This window comes from Trichosurus vulpecula, chromosome 2 (genome assembly GCF_011100635.1).
Source record: "Trichosurus vulpecula isolate mTriVul1 chromosome 2, mTriVul1.pri, whole genome shotgun sequence".
In the NCBI taxonomy this organism is placed as follows: Eukaryota; Metazoa; Chordata; class Mammalia; order Diprotodontia; family Phalangeridae; genus Trichosurus; species Trichosurus vulpecula.
The window spans coordinates 83,059,226-83,073,583 of NC_050574.1; the positions used below are offsets into that span (position 1 = coordinate 83,059,226).

Sequence of the window (14,358 nt, forward strand, 5' to 3'; positions counted from 1 at the left end):
TCCTTACAACTTATACCCATTTGCTTCTTCTGCCCTCAAACAAAACCATGCAATTTCTCTGCTATTTGGCAGTTTTTCAGACGTCTTAGGAGAGTAAGGGTCCTTGTTTTCCTAACTACTTCAATGTATCTTCCTATTATAAGTTTTCAATACCGTCAATATCCAATTGGTATACACTCTGTCTGCCCAGTGTCTTTCCTAAAATGCCTAGAACTGAAATCTGTATTCCAAATATTTCTTACCTTATTATAGACCTTCTGTTTCATACAATGTAAGCTTGGATTACATTAGCATTTTTGCTTCCATGTCACACTTTTCACTCATTTGCAATCCATTAAAACTCCTATGTCTTTTTCACATGAATATTTAAACTCCTTGTAATGGTAATCGGGGCAGGATTTTTTTGCTGTTCTCTTTTGGAATGCTAAGGCTATCAAGCATCTTTAATGAGTCTGGCTTTTGCTTGAATGGGGCAGGTAAAGTAGGATCTTTTTGTCTTGTAGTGTTTCTCAGCACTAAGGCAATGGGGAGTCATTGACTGGAAACAATGTATAGAATGTGGTACTAGTGATTGAACAACTTTCCCATACCCTGGTGTTAGTGATTGATGAACTAACATTCCCACACCCTTGAGCCCTCAGGCTCCTGAACAGCATATATGTACTAGAAGGTTAGTGTTTGACTTTTAAGGGTACACTCATTGAGAGAGTGTTGGTGACAAGACTCTGGGCAAGCCACTGAAACAGCGCTCCACCCCAGCTTTGACCACTCAGATGTTGGTGCTTCTCCGGTAACTATGTATTGCTACAAATAGACTGGTTTGTGTTATTTGCTTTGTTTATAATGTATGCTTGTAATTTCTGTTTGTATTTTCCCTGAAGTTCAGGGGACTGAACTTTTTCCCCTGAAGTAAGTGAATGTTACAGTTTGTTTAATTAAACTGAGTTGCTTTCTTTAGAAAAGCAGATCAAAGAACCTGTGTTGGCAGCCCTTCTGTGTGCTGGTGTTATTGGTCTTACACAGCCACAATAGCTGCTAGCAACATTGTTGTTACACTCATTCCTCTATTTTGTCTTTTATAACTGCTTTTATCAAGCCATGTATAAGGCCCATGATAAATGGAGCGAGCCACCTCCTCTCCTGGAGCAATTGTCCCAGTGCTCAAATTGAGCAGTTCCCCAATACCTAATCTAATTAGATTTAGCTGTAGTTATCTTTTGATATCATAACAGAGCCATAACTAGGAAACCTTGTTTCTAGCACTGTTTGGGGTAGGGCACTGGTGCTGTCAATGGGAATACAGGTACTAGGGAACTGTTCAATTCAAGCACTGGAACAATTGCTCCAGGAGAGGAGGTAGCTCACTCCAGAATCCAGCCATTAACTCTATGGGAGTTGGAAGGGAGGTAGTCCCTGTGATAGTGTTCCATGTGATAGGATCTTTCTGGTGGTAGTCTGAAGCAGGGGCACAGCAGTGTCATATCCAGCAGAACATTTTGAGGCACGTTGTGTGAACACTGTTCTCTACAAGAGAAGAATGAACTCCTCCCTTGGGTAATCTGCAATCCTGTTTGCACACCTCTAGCTCCAGGGGGCTCCAAATCATAACTCTTTCCTTGTGGGATCACAGATTTTTTTTATAAATCCCCACTTCTCTGTACTAATTATGTATCAGCTTCAGATAGATAACTGCTGAGCATCTCAGAGTCCTGTCTGAAAGAAAGGATCCCAGAACTGTGGTGAAGGCTGGTGAGTCTATTCTAAAAGAAGAGTTGGGATGTGCCTGGAGCCAACACCAATCGTATTGAGTGATCAATATGGAGAGAAGTGAGTAGATGAGAAGTTTAGGTGTTGGTAGATAGGGGCATTGAAGCTGGGGAAGAAAATAAGGATAGACAAATGGATACAGATGTGAGGAAGGTTATATGTATTTTCTTACATGGTGACACAAAACAGATACGTAGAGAAAGGTTGTTGTGGAGTTCTTAGGCAGGGGAAATGCTTGATTGCCAGATGCTCTGCCCACTCCTATTAAATATGTAGTTCATCTCCATGAGATCTACTAGTATCCCACCTCCAATAAAGAAGACCATGCTAGATATTTTGCTAGTCAATCTGTTACCCATTTATCCTTGGGTTTGTGAAATAACGATAGACACTTACATGGTTATCCTTTTAATTTTAACCCCCACCTCCTCAAACAAAATTGTGGCCATCAGCACTTGTTACCTCATAAGATCTCAAGATTATGGGATTTAGAACAAGAAAGGACCTTAGAGATCATAAATTCCAACACTGTACCTCAAAAAAGAGAAATTCAGAAGTCTAGAGAAGTGCTATGCACTGCCCATGGTCAGACAAGAAGCCAAAGCAAGACCTCTGAGTTGGAAGGGATCTCATGGATCATTGTTTTTGATTCATACCCCTCCCCAAAATTCACTATTTGAAATATCTGGTAAGTGTTTGCTCATATACCTCAACAAAAGAGAACACCATGACATTCCAACACAGACCTTTCTGCTTTGATGAATCAAATTGTTAGGCAGTTTTTTCTTACACCAAAGTTCAGTTTTCCTTTCTACAGCTTCTCTTAATTCAGGCCAATGTGACATTTGCTATAAGCACATATTTGGTGCTTAATAAATGCTCGTTTTCTTCCTTCCCCCAAGAAAAGCAAGTGGGATAGTTTGGCAGGTATACAGAGATTGAAGGGCAATGGTGTGAAAGAAGCTTAAAAGGCAGGCTAGAGCCAGATTGAAAAGAGCTTTAAGGAGCTAAGTTTAGATTAGAAAGGCAATAAGAAGTAGTTAACATTTCTCCAGGAGGGGATTCAGATAGTCAGAGATGGGCTTTATTTTCTGTTAAACCACAGGCCTCACAGACAAGGTGTCATTTGACAGAATTTCATTTGATATGCTCAGTAGTTTTCTTCCTACGTTTTGATTAATAAACAAATGGCTTCCTAACATTTCTGTCCTCCCCTAATCATAGTCACCACAACCCCTTCTTTCACACATAAGTCTCTCCAAATGGGCATTAGTATTTCATTGGACTTCCCCATAGTTGTTGAAGAAAGCACTGTTAATAAATTCTTATTGTTTGTAATGCAGGGGAGTTTAGATGAAAATCACAGGACCACAGAAAGATTGATGAACAACCTTAATTGCTAGTCACAAGAGAAGTAGGAGAACTGCTGCTAGGGGGGACAGACTGGGTATGTGGCCCCCAAGCTTGCAATAGGCAGCACAATGGGTGGGAGGAGGGAGGTATGGGGAGGAAAGCAATTGCTTTTTCTCCAGCCCACAACCTAGAGCCCTTTCCATCTCAAAATTATACATTATTTGAGACATAGACCCAGTTTGATACCAATAGAAGATGGCCCTATTAGAACCTATAAAGTGAGGGTATTGTCTGGATTATTTAATAAGGACTGAGGAGCTATTTTTTAAACAAATCACATTGCACTAATAGATATATTTTTAACTTAGCACCTCATCTTTACAAGGAGAACAGAATGGCCTCAACCTCCTGCTCCCTTCTGGCAGGAATCAACATCTGCCTTGATGAAGGTAAAGGGCAAGAGATTCCTCTCTGTCCACCAAATCTACCTATTGCCCACATGGGTAAAACAACGTATGAACCACCATTCTACACACACACACACACACACTTCTGTTAATTCAACACATATAAAAATGAGACACCCTTTTTTGAGGTTCATTACTTTTTTATTGTGTCACAGATAAAATTTTTGAGTGTTTTGACCCTAACTCTATTTTTCTGTAAGCTCTGTGGTTTTTATTGTATGATTTTACTCAAAATAGTGGTTCATAGCAGGCTGTACCCAGAAAAAACAAACAAACAAACAGATGAACAATTTGCACTGTCTATATTTGGGCATGCAACAAGCAATGAAGATAGACCATCAGTATATATATCTAACAAAGGTACCATGTCATGAATTTCATTGGAGGGAGATATTGGATAGGATTCCATTCGGGAAATGGAACAATCTTTTAAATGGCCCCAAGAATCAGACATTTATTTGGCTGTGTGACTGTGGGTAAGTCACTGATACCTCTGTCTGCCTTAGTTCCTCATCTTTCCAGGGTTATTGTGAGAATAAAATGGAATAATATTTAGAAAGAACTTTGCAAAACTAAGAGCAATATAATTTTTATTATCAGTAAACTTGCAATACATCTCTTGTTGATTAATCATTTAGTCCCTACTCCACCTTATGAAATTGTACTTATGTAATAAATGAAAGAAACTTTTTTGGTATAAGCTTTTTCTCATCTATCTCTTTCTATCTTGCCCTCCCCCCCATCTTCAAGGTTTACATAAACACAGTCACTGTTACGGCTATGATTTGTTAACAGTATAACCGAGAATAAAACAAAGACATAAATGAATATTTACAATATGTTGGCTGTAAGAAAGATTAGAGTCAAGGTAACCTTTAATCATTACTGTGATTAATAACTTCTTAATTCTGGAAACATTCCTACCTTTTAGTTCTCTCAGGATATCAATTACAATTTATTCTGAATGATTCTTTTGATGTGCTTTTCAAGATGGGGTTAGATACAATTCTCTCAGTATGTAAGTTCTCTTAGTCCTTTTTCCCTGTTCTTTTATCAGGAGATATAGTGAATAGTCACATATTAGTGATGGTTAAACTCTCAGTCTGTGCACAGACTCCTTGTACAACAGAAGATAAACTGTCACTGAGATTTTCTTTCCTCTGAGAGAAACAGTAATCACATCTATTAGCCCCTATGGGAGGCTAACAGCCTCTGTAGGAGAGACTATTCAAGCAGATGTGGCAGAAGTGTAACTCCCTAAGAATACCAGATTTGTCTTCCCGTGTCACACAAATCATGTATGTATCTTGTTATAGATACAATATGTATAAATGTCTTCTCAAACAGAATACAATCTTCTTTAGATTAATGATTATTTAATTTTGCTCTTTATATCCCAGGTGCTTAGTAAAGTACTCGGCACATAGTGGACACAATAAATTCTTGTTAATCTATTGAATTCTTTTGAGAATTAGTGGTGCACAAGTTTAGTTTGTGAGTTGCCATGGCTATTCGTTGTGATATATTTCTTGACCTTTATGGATGTATCCCAAATGTATCTAAGTTTCCTTGCATGCTCCCTTTGTATGAGAAGATTCATTAAAATAGGAATCTTTGGGTCTGGACCTTGATTTCATCAATCTTTAGAATATCAGTATGGAAACTCCTCCCACCAATGAAAATTAACAGCTTGCCTTTCATTTATATCATTAGTTTGGGAAGCTCTAATAGATTTAGAGATTTGACCAGGGTCAAATTGCTAGTGTATGTTATAGAGAGAGCCTTAACTCTGATCTTCTTACTCCAAGGCCAGACCTTTATCCAATGTATTATACTACTTCCTTTCTGCTTGTACATTTTTGCTTATAATCTATAAAGATAAATACATAGTTTATTTAAGAAGTAACTATGTTTTCTTTGCATTTCTACAGGATATTAAATGCAAAGGAGAACCAGGTCCAAGTCTCTTCACAGGGATGGATAGTCTATCTTTGATGAGCAAAATTTCCAGTTTTCACTAGAAATGCCTCTTTTCAATGACACTGAATTCCACCCTCTTTACTTCTTGCTACTGGGGATCCCAGGCCTGGAACATTTCCACATCTGGATTGGATTCCCTTTCTGTTTTGCTTATCTAGTTGCAATCATGGGCAATGTCACTATTCTTTTAGTGATCAAGAGTGAACATAGCCTTCACCAGCCCATGTTTTATTTCCTGGCTATATTGGCCACTATTGACTTGGGTTTATCTACAGCCACCATCCCTAAGATGTTAGGCATATTCTGGTTCAATCTAAGAGAGATCATCTTTGCAAGTTGTCTCACACAGATGTTTTGTATCCATATGTTCACAGCCATGGAGACCATCGTGCTTGTGGCCATGGCCTTTGATCGCTATGTGGCCATCTACTACCCACTTCAGTACAGTATGATACTCACAAATAAGATTATTGGCATTATAGCAGCATTAGCTATTTTGAGGAGTTTGTTAATGGTGGTTCCACTTGTGTTTCTTCTTCTGCGGCTGCCTTTCTGTGGGCACCACATCATACCTCATACCTACTGCGAGCACATGGGCATTGCTCGGTTGGCCTGTGCAAGCATCAGAATCAACAGCATATATGGGTTGGTGGATATCTCTATCCTATTTTTGGATGTGATCCTGATTGCCATATCTTATACCTTGATCCTCTGGGCTGTCTTCAGACTCCCTTCCTGGGATGCCCGATTCAAAGCCCTCAATACTTGTGGCTCTCATATCTGTGTAATCTTAGCTTTCTATTCCCCAGCACTTTTTTCCTTCCTCACCCATCGCTTCGGCAAGAATGTTCCTCAATACATCCATATACTCTTGGCCAATATGTATGTGGTCATACCCCCTAGCCTCAACCCTATAATCTATGGGGTCAGAACCAAGCAGATTCGCGAGCGAGTATTTAGAATTTTCAGGAAAGATTCATAGTGAACAGAGACAAGGGGGAAAAAAGGCCTTCCCATTTTTTTCTATCAAGTTTCACCAATTTGAAGCCCTCCCTTCTGTGATTTACCTTATATACCACTGCAAGACTAATAGTCCCAACACAAAATTTAACATATAACTAACTTCCTCAATGTTTTTAGTAGTTTTCTATTATATTAAGTCTATTTTCACCACCAGGCTATCAAGGCCTCTCATATTATCCTACTCATTGAACTAATTTTATATTCCCAATAAATGCAAAGCATACTTTAGTGAAGCCTGCTATATTTACTGGGTAATAGAAAGGAATAAAGTCATTTTTGCAATATATTTTTTCCACTAGCAAAAATATATTTTACTTGACTCTTGCACTCCCATCTGTGGAAAAACAAAATAAAAGAAAAATGAAAAACAGTAACAAAGTCTTCATAACAAATGTGTGTATAACAAATTTTTGAATTGTTCATGTACAAAAAATATCTTATTCTGCACTCTTAATACAGTTCCTCTCTTTTGAGGGATGGGAATCATGCTTCATCATCTCTCTTCTGGTACCATGATCGGTCTTTTTAAAATCAATATTTCTAAGTCTTTCAAAGTTATTTATCTTTCCAACAATGTTTTTAATGTATAAATTTTTCTTCTGGTTCTTCTCATTTCACTCTACAGCTATTCATAAATCTTCTCAGGTTTCATCGAAACTATCATCTTCATTGTTTCTGACAGCACACTAATTTACTGTTTTATTCATTCATTATGAATTATATGTTCATTCCCCATTCATGGGCCCACCTTAGTTGCCAATTCTGTTTAATTATAAAAGTAGTGGATGTGAATATTTTTGGTATACATAGGTCTTTTCTGTTTGTTTTGATATCATTAGAATATAGGCACAGTGGTAGAAATGCTGGGCCAAATGGTATGTACAACTTGGTAACTTTTGAATATAGTTCCAAGTTTCTTTCCAGAATGACTAGATGAATTCACAGCTTCACCAACAGTACATATATGGATTGATTGGAAAGGACCTATATGTATAAAAATATTTATAGCTTTTTGTGGTGGCAAAGAATTGGAAATCAAGGGAATGCCCATCAATTGGGGAATGGCTCAACAAGTTGTGATATATGATTGTGAAGGAAAGCTATTAGAAATAATTAGAAAGCTATAAGAAATAACAAGCAGGAGAGTTTCAGAGAAAAACCTGGGCATACTAATATGAAGTGATGCAAGGTGAAATGAGCAGAACCAGGAGACCATTGTACACAGTAGCAACAATATTGTTACAATGATCAAATGTTAAAGACTTAGGTATCCTAATCAATACAATGATCCTTGACAATTTTAAAGGACCCATGATGAAAAAATGCTGTCCATCTCCAGAGAAAGATATGATGAACTCTGAGTGGAGTTTGAACCATAACTTTTTTCACTTTCTTTATATTTCTTGCTTCTTATTGTCTTTTGTTTGGCAACATGGCTAATATGGAAATATGTTTTATATGACTTCACCTGTATAAGTGACATCATAGTGCTTGCCTTCTTAATCAGTGCAGGAGGGGTAGGAAGGATGGAGAAAATTTGAAACTTAATTTTTAAAAAATGAAGACTAAAAATAAATAAAAGGGTAAAAAAAGGAAAAGGAAAGGGCTCATAAATGAAAAAGAAAACCCAACAAACAAAATGTTTTGTGTTTTACTCCTTAATTGAGAGAGAAAAAAATGCAGAAGAATTAGATAAATAGAGAAAAGGAATTAATAAGTAGAACTCCAGAAATACAGAAATAGATAACAAACTGGTTGTGGTTGTAATGAGAGGGGAGGGAAAGAGAACTAAAGGCCTAGGGTTGTCTTTAGGCAGACTGAATAAAAATAATAATAAAAAGCATTGTGTGATGTGCCAGATACTGTACTAAGTGCTAGGTATAGAGAGTAACACACACACACACACACACACACACACACACACACACATACACACACCCCACCCTTGGTCTATAGGAACTCCCAGTTTACTGGGGGCAAAACAGGAAAACAACTATGTACAAATAAGATATATTAATACATATCATAAATATGGACATAGACATTAATATAGGTAATGATCAAATTGATATATAAAGGGTAAATTAGATTTAATTTCCGAGGGATTGTACTAGCATCAAGAGTAATCAAGAGAGGGACTAGGTAATGAAAGGCTTTAGAAGCAAAGATATTTTATATTTGCTCACAGAGGTACTCTATGGATTTAACTGAATATGGAGATGAGATGGTCAAACTTTTGCATTAGAAAGATCAAAATGCTAGCTGAGTGGAAGATGAGTACACACAGTGCCAGGTGGCACATGTGAAACACTTAATAATTGATTTTTGATGACTTTGGAGTGAAGAAGACTTAGGGCAGGAGAGACTAACCAGTAGTTTGCAATAGTCCTGGTGTGAGGTGAAGAAGAGACAAAGTGTAAATGAGAGACATTACAAAGGGAAAAATGAAATGACATGGAAAGAGATTGGAAAGGGAAGAGGGATGAGAGTGTTTGAGGAGCTGACCACTAGGTTTCAGGCCTGGGTGACTGACCAATGGTAGAGGAAGGGTTTGAGGGAAAGATAATGAGTTTAGTTTCAAACATGATGACTTTAAGATGTCTATGGGACATAGGAAGATGTTCAGTTTGAATTTGAAGATACAATACTGGAGATTAGGAGAGAAGTAAGAGCTAGACAAATAGATCTGAGAATTATTTGTAGAGAAATGTGAGTGGAACCCACAGGATTTAATGATATCACCAAGTAAGACAACATGAAGGGAAAAGAGAAGTAGACCATGGACAGAGCCTTGGGGGACATCCATGGTTAGCAGGCATGGCCAGCAAAGGAGATGGAAAAGGAGCAGTCTGTCAGCTAGGAGAATGAGAAGAGAGCAGTGTCACAAAAACCTAGAGAGAAGAAAGCATCAAGAAGGTGAAAAACAATATCACAAGGGGAGGAGTCAAAATGAACCAAAAATTGGAATTCAGGGGGGAAATCTATATTAGAAAAAATGGAGAAAAGCATAAAAACAATCATAACTTTAAATGTTTAAACATTCAACAATTCAAAAAAATAAAAATAATAACAGATTGTATACAAAAAGCAAAACCCCACAATAACTTGCTTCCGAGAAACACAGAAGCAAAGGCACATACAGAAGGAAAGTGAAGGACTGGCACAAAATTTGCCACACATTGGATTGTTGTTGCTGCTGTTGCTCAGTTGTTTTAGTCATGTACAGCTCTTTGTGCATCAAATAGATTCCTCCAAAAGCAAAAGTTGCAAAAATGTAATACAACAAAAACAAAATTCACAACATACAAAGGCATAAAAATGAAGACAACACTGAAAGGAAACAAAGATGAAAACTATATCGATATTAAACATGCTCTCCAAATACTTTACCATCTAAATTCATAAAGGAAAATTAATTGAATTACAAGAAGACATATACAATAATATGATGATAGCAGGAGCATTTATTATCCATTTCTCAGTTTGCGACACATCTAAGAGAAAGATAAACAAAGGTGAAAATCCATAATTAAACAAATTGATAAACAAGGTAAAATTCTTACGGCATTTCATAAATGAGACTTTTAAAGCATGTAAGTATTTCTTAGCCCCACACAGATTCTTTAAAATAAAAATTGACCACGTATTAGAGCATAGTAATATTGCAAGAAAATATAAAATGCAGAAATAGTAAACAGGTACTAGAGATTATATTACAATAAAAATTGTAGTTTGTTCAAAGAGCACCAACACCTCGCTGCCCCAATAATAATAGAAGCTAGTACTTATTCAGTGGTTTAATGTTTATAAAATGTGCTACAATATTATTGCTTGTTATACTAACAACAACCCAAGGGGTCTTAGGTGCTATTATTGTTTTCATTTTATAGATGAGGCTACTGAGGCAGAGGTTAAATGACTCGGTCAAGGCCACATAGCTCGTCTGAGGTCAGATTTTAACTGAAGTCTTCCTGACTCCATATCTAGTGCTCCATCAACTATGCAAGCTAGTTGAGTGGATCAAAGAACAAGTTATGGAAACAATGAATAATTATCTGAAAAAAGGTCAATGACAAAGCAACCAAAATTTCTAGGATATAGCTAAAGTAATCCTCACTGGATGGGCAGCTCAGTGGCACAGTGAATACAGTTCTGGGCTTATAGTCTTTGGGTGTTCAAATCTGGCCTCAGATACTTACCAGCTGTGGGACCCAACTCACTTAGCCCTTTTTGCCTCAGTTTCCTCATCTGTAAAATGAGCTGGAGAAGGAAATGGCAAACGGCTCCAGGGTCTTTGCCAAGAAAACCCCAAACATGGTCACAAAGTGTTGGGCATGACTGAAAATGACTGAACAAGAAAAGGTCCAGGTGGAAAAATTGTATCCCTAAAACCTTATATTAACAAAATAGAAAAAATAGAGGATTAATGATTTTAATGTGCATTTTAAAATTTGGAAATGCAACAAATGTACTACCCAAAATAAGCATGAGTAGATATTGAAAATTAGACAAGGTTAACTGAAAAGCTAATTTAAAAGATTGTAAAGGAGAGGATTCTGGGAAGATGGTGGAGTAGATCAGAAAATTCCAAACTCTCAAAATTTTCCCCCACAAAATAGTTAAAATAACACCTTAGGGTGAAAAAAATGTGGGTGGAGAGAGATCCTATGAGGAAAACTCATAGGAGTGTCATAGTTAAATACCAAAACCCCCAGCTCAAGGATAAAATATTAAAAGCATCAAGATTAAAACAATTTAAATATGATGGTGCCACAATTAGAATTACACAAGACCTAGCAGCAGAGACATTAAAGGACTGCAGGTCTTGGAACACAACATATCGAAGAGCAAAAGACCTGGGGCTTCAGCCAAAAATATCACACCCTTCAAATTTCAGTATTATTTTGAATGAAAAAAAATGGACATTTGAGAAACCCTCAGACTTTCAAGACATTGTTAAAGAGAATCCCCAACTTAATAGAAGATTCAGCATACAAGAACCAAGAGAAACATAAGGTACATACCAAAGACTGACTATAAGGGATTCATAAGAACAGATTGCTTACCTTTTACATAACATAAAATGTAAAATGTATTTCTAACATTCTTATTAATTATTGTCGAGCTCATTAGAAAGAGGTGGATAAACCTGACTATGATATGATTTTAAAAAGTAAAACCATTTCAAAACAGCTAAAAATAGTAACTATTTTATATAAAACAGGTACAAGAAGAAAGGATACAGAGGATTTAGATGAGAGAGGAGAACTGGTAGTTCTGGTAACCTACTTTCGTCGGGAACGTGGTTAAGAGGGAAAATGCATATATATTTAGAAGAGTATAAAAGTCTTCTAAATTTAGAAGAAATAAAATGATAGTGGTATAGTGAGGGGAGAGAGGACAAGGAAGGGATTAGGACAAGGGAGCGATTTTTAGAGGGGAGAATGAGGTAATAGATAAAGGGAGTTCAGATCAATGGAAATGGGAGGATAGGGAAGGATCCTTAGAAAGGGGAAGGCAAGTAATGGGAGGGCAGCATGGTTGGTGGGGGAGCGGGGATAGGCAAATAATAGGAAGGTGATGTAGCAGGTAGAAGTAAAATAGAGGAGGTAGAAGGGATAGGAAACAAAAGATATGTGCAAATATAAAAAAAAACAAAGAGCAGGAGTAGAGTATGTTTGGGAAAGTATATGTCTATATACATGTTTATATGTATATATATGTATATATCTGTATGTGTATGAATATATCAAGAAACATATCTAAATTGTATCGTAGCCTTCTGGGGGAGGGAAGAGGGGCAAAAAAAAACAAAGTTAAAAAGAGCACAGCAGAGAACAAAAGAAAACACAAGGAAGGAAAGAAAAGATGGACAATTCTCAACACAATCATACAGACTTTCTTGAAATGAAAATTTATTGTTACATATTTTTAATCCTCTCCTATGTTCTGCTATGCATATGATTTTTTCTTTCTTACTTTATATTTGTTTCAATATTTAAGTTTATGATATGTTTTTGTTTCTTTTTTCTATTTTGTATTTGTGTTCTGGTAAAATAAAATAAAAAACTGAAAAAAAGCTCATAAAAATAATAAATAAAACAAAAACTGCTTTTTTGAGAAAACTAACAGAATTTATAAATCATTATCCAACCTGATTAAAAATTAGATTGCAGAAAATAGAATCAACACATTAGCAAATGATCAAGTTAAAATCATAACAAAATCAGAAGTAATACAGAAACTACTTTTCACAGAAATGAAACAAGAATGAGGGAAAAAAAGAGATGGGTGCCTTAAAAATGAAAGTACCAAACTCTAATAGGAATACTTTATAAAATTTGACAAAATAATTGCAAGTTTGTAGATGGAAAGAACAATCAAAAAACAATTTTAAAAATTTGCGAAATTATAAAAATACTTAGTTTCTATGTATTGATTGGTTTTGCTGATTTTTCTCTTCTTCCTCTTTAAAAAATATTTATTGGTCAAAAGAGAGGAAGAGTCAGTTTTCAGAGGAAGAAATACATAACTGTATCAAAATATATTCTGCCATTGATAATTGGAAAAGTGAAAATAAAAAACTTGGAGTTTCTACCTAACATTTATGAGTGGCAAAGTTGTCTGACTCTTTGTGACCCCATGGACCATAGCACACAGGACCCTTCTATCTTCCACTATCTTCAGTCTGTCCAAGTTCATGATCATTGTTTCCACGACACTATCTACCCTCCTCATCCTCTTCCCTCCTCTTTTCCTTTTGCCTTCAATCTTTCCCAACAACAGGGTATTTTCCATTAAGTCCTGTTTTTTCATTACATTGGCAAATTACTTAAGCTTCAGCTTCAGTATTTGACCTTCCAGTAAATAAAGAACCTGAATTAATTTGTTTAAGTATTGACTCATTTGACCTCCTTGCTGTCCAAAGGACTCACAAATGTGCTCTCCAGCACCACAGTTTGAAAGTGTTGATTTTAAAAAAAAAAGTTTTAGATTTTTTATTTTTAGTTTACAATACTCAGTTCCACAAGCTTTCGAGTTCCAAATTTTCTTCCCCTCCCTCCCCTCCCCTGCCCAAGACAGCATGGAATCCAATATATTTTCTACATATACCTTCTCATTAAACTTATTTACACAATAGTCAAGTTGTAAAGAAGAATTAGGGCCAATGGAATGAATCATGAGAAAGAAGAAACAAAACCAAAAAAGAAGAGAAAAAAAAGAGGAAGAGCAAATAGTTTGCCTCATCAGCATTCAGACTCCATAAATCTTTCTCTGGTTGTAGATAGCTCTTTCCATCATGAGTCCCTTGGAGCTGTCTTTGAACCTTGTGTTGCTGAGGAGAGCCAAGTCTATCCGAGTCATCATAGAAGCAATATGTCTGTGGTTGTGTACAGTGTCCTCCTGGGTCTGCTCCCCTTACTCGGCATCATATCATACCTAGGTCTTTCTAGGTTACTATGAAGTCTGTATGTTCCCCATTTCTTATAGCACAGTAGTATTCCATTATATTCATATACCACAACTTGTTCAGCCATACCCCAACTGATGGGCATCCTCTTAATTTCCAATTCTTTGCTACCACAAAAAGAGCTGCTATAAATATTTTTGTACATATGGGTCCCTTTCCCACTCGTGTGATCTCTTTGGGATATAGTCCTAGAAGTGGTATTGCTGGGTCAAAGGGTATGTACATTTTTATAGCCCTTTGGGCATAGTTCCAAATTGCTCTTCAGAATGGCTGGATCTGTTTACAACTTCACCAATA

General features: G+C 36.5%; 1 protein-coding gene across 1 annotated transcript; it reads left to right on the forward strand.

The window, feature by feature from the left end:
* Nucleotides 1–5,610: 5,610 nt before the first annotated feature.
* Nucleotides 5,611–6,549, forward strand: LOC118838466 (olfactory receptor 52E8-like). Its single transcript, XM_036745778.1, has one exon. The coding sequence runs from the start codon at nucleotides 5,611–5,613 to the stop codon at nucleotides 6,547–6,549; it is 939 nt and encodes a 312-aa protein (XP_036601673.1).
* Nucleotides 6,550–14,358: the final 7,809 nt, after the last annotated feature.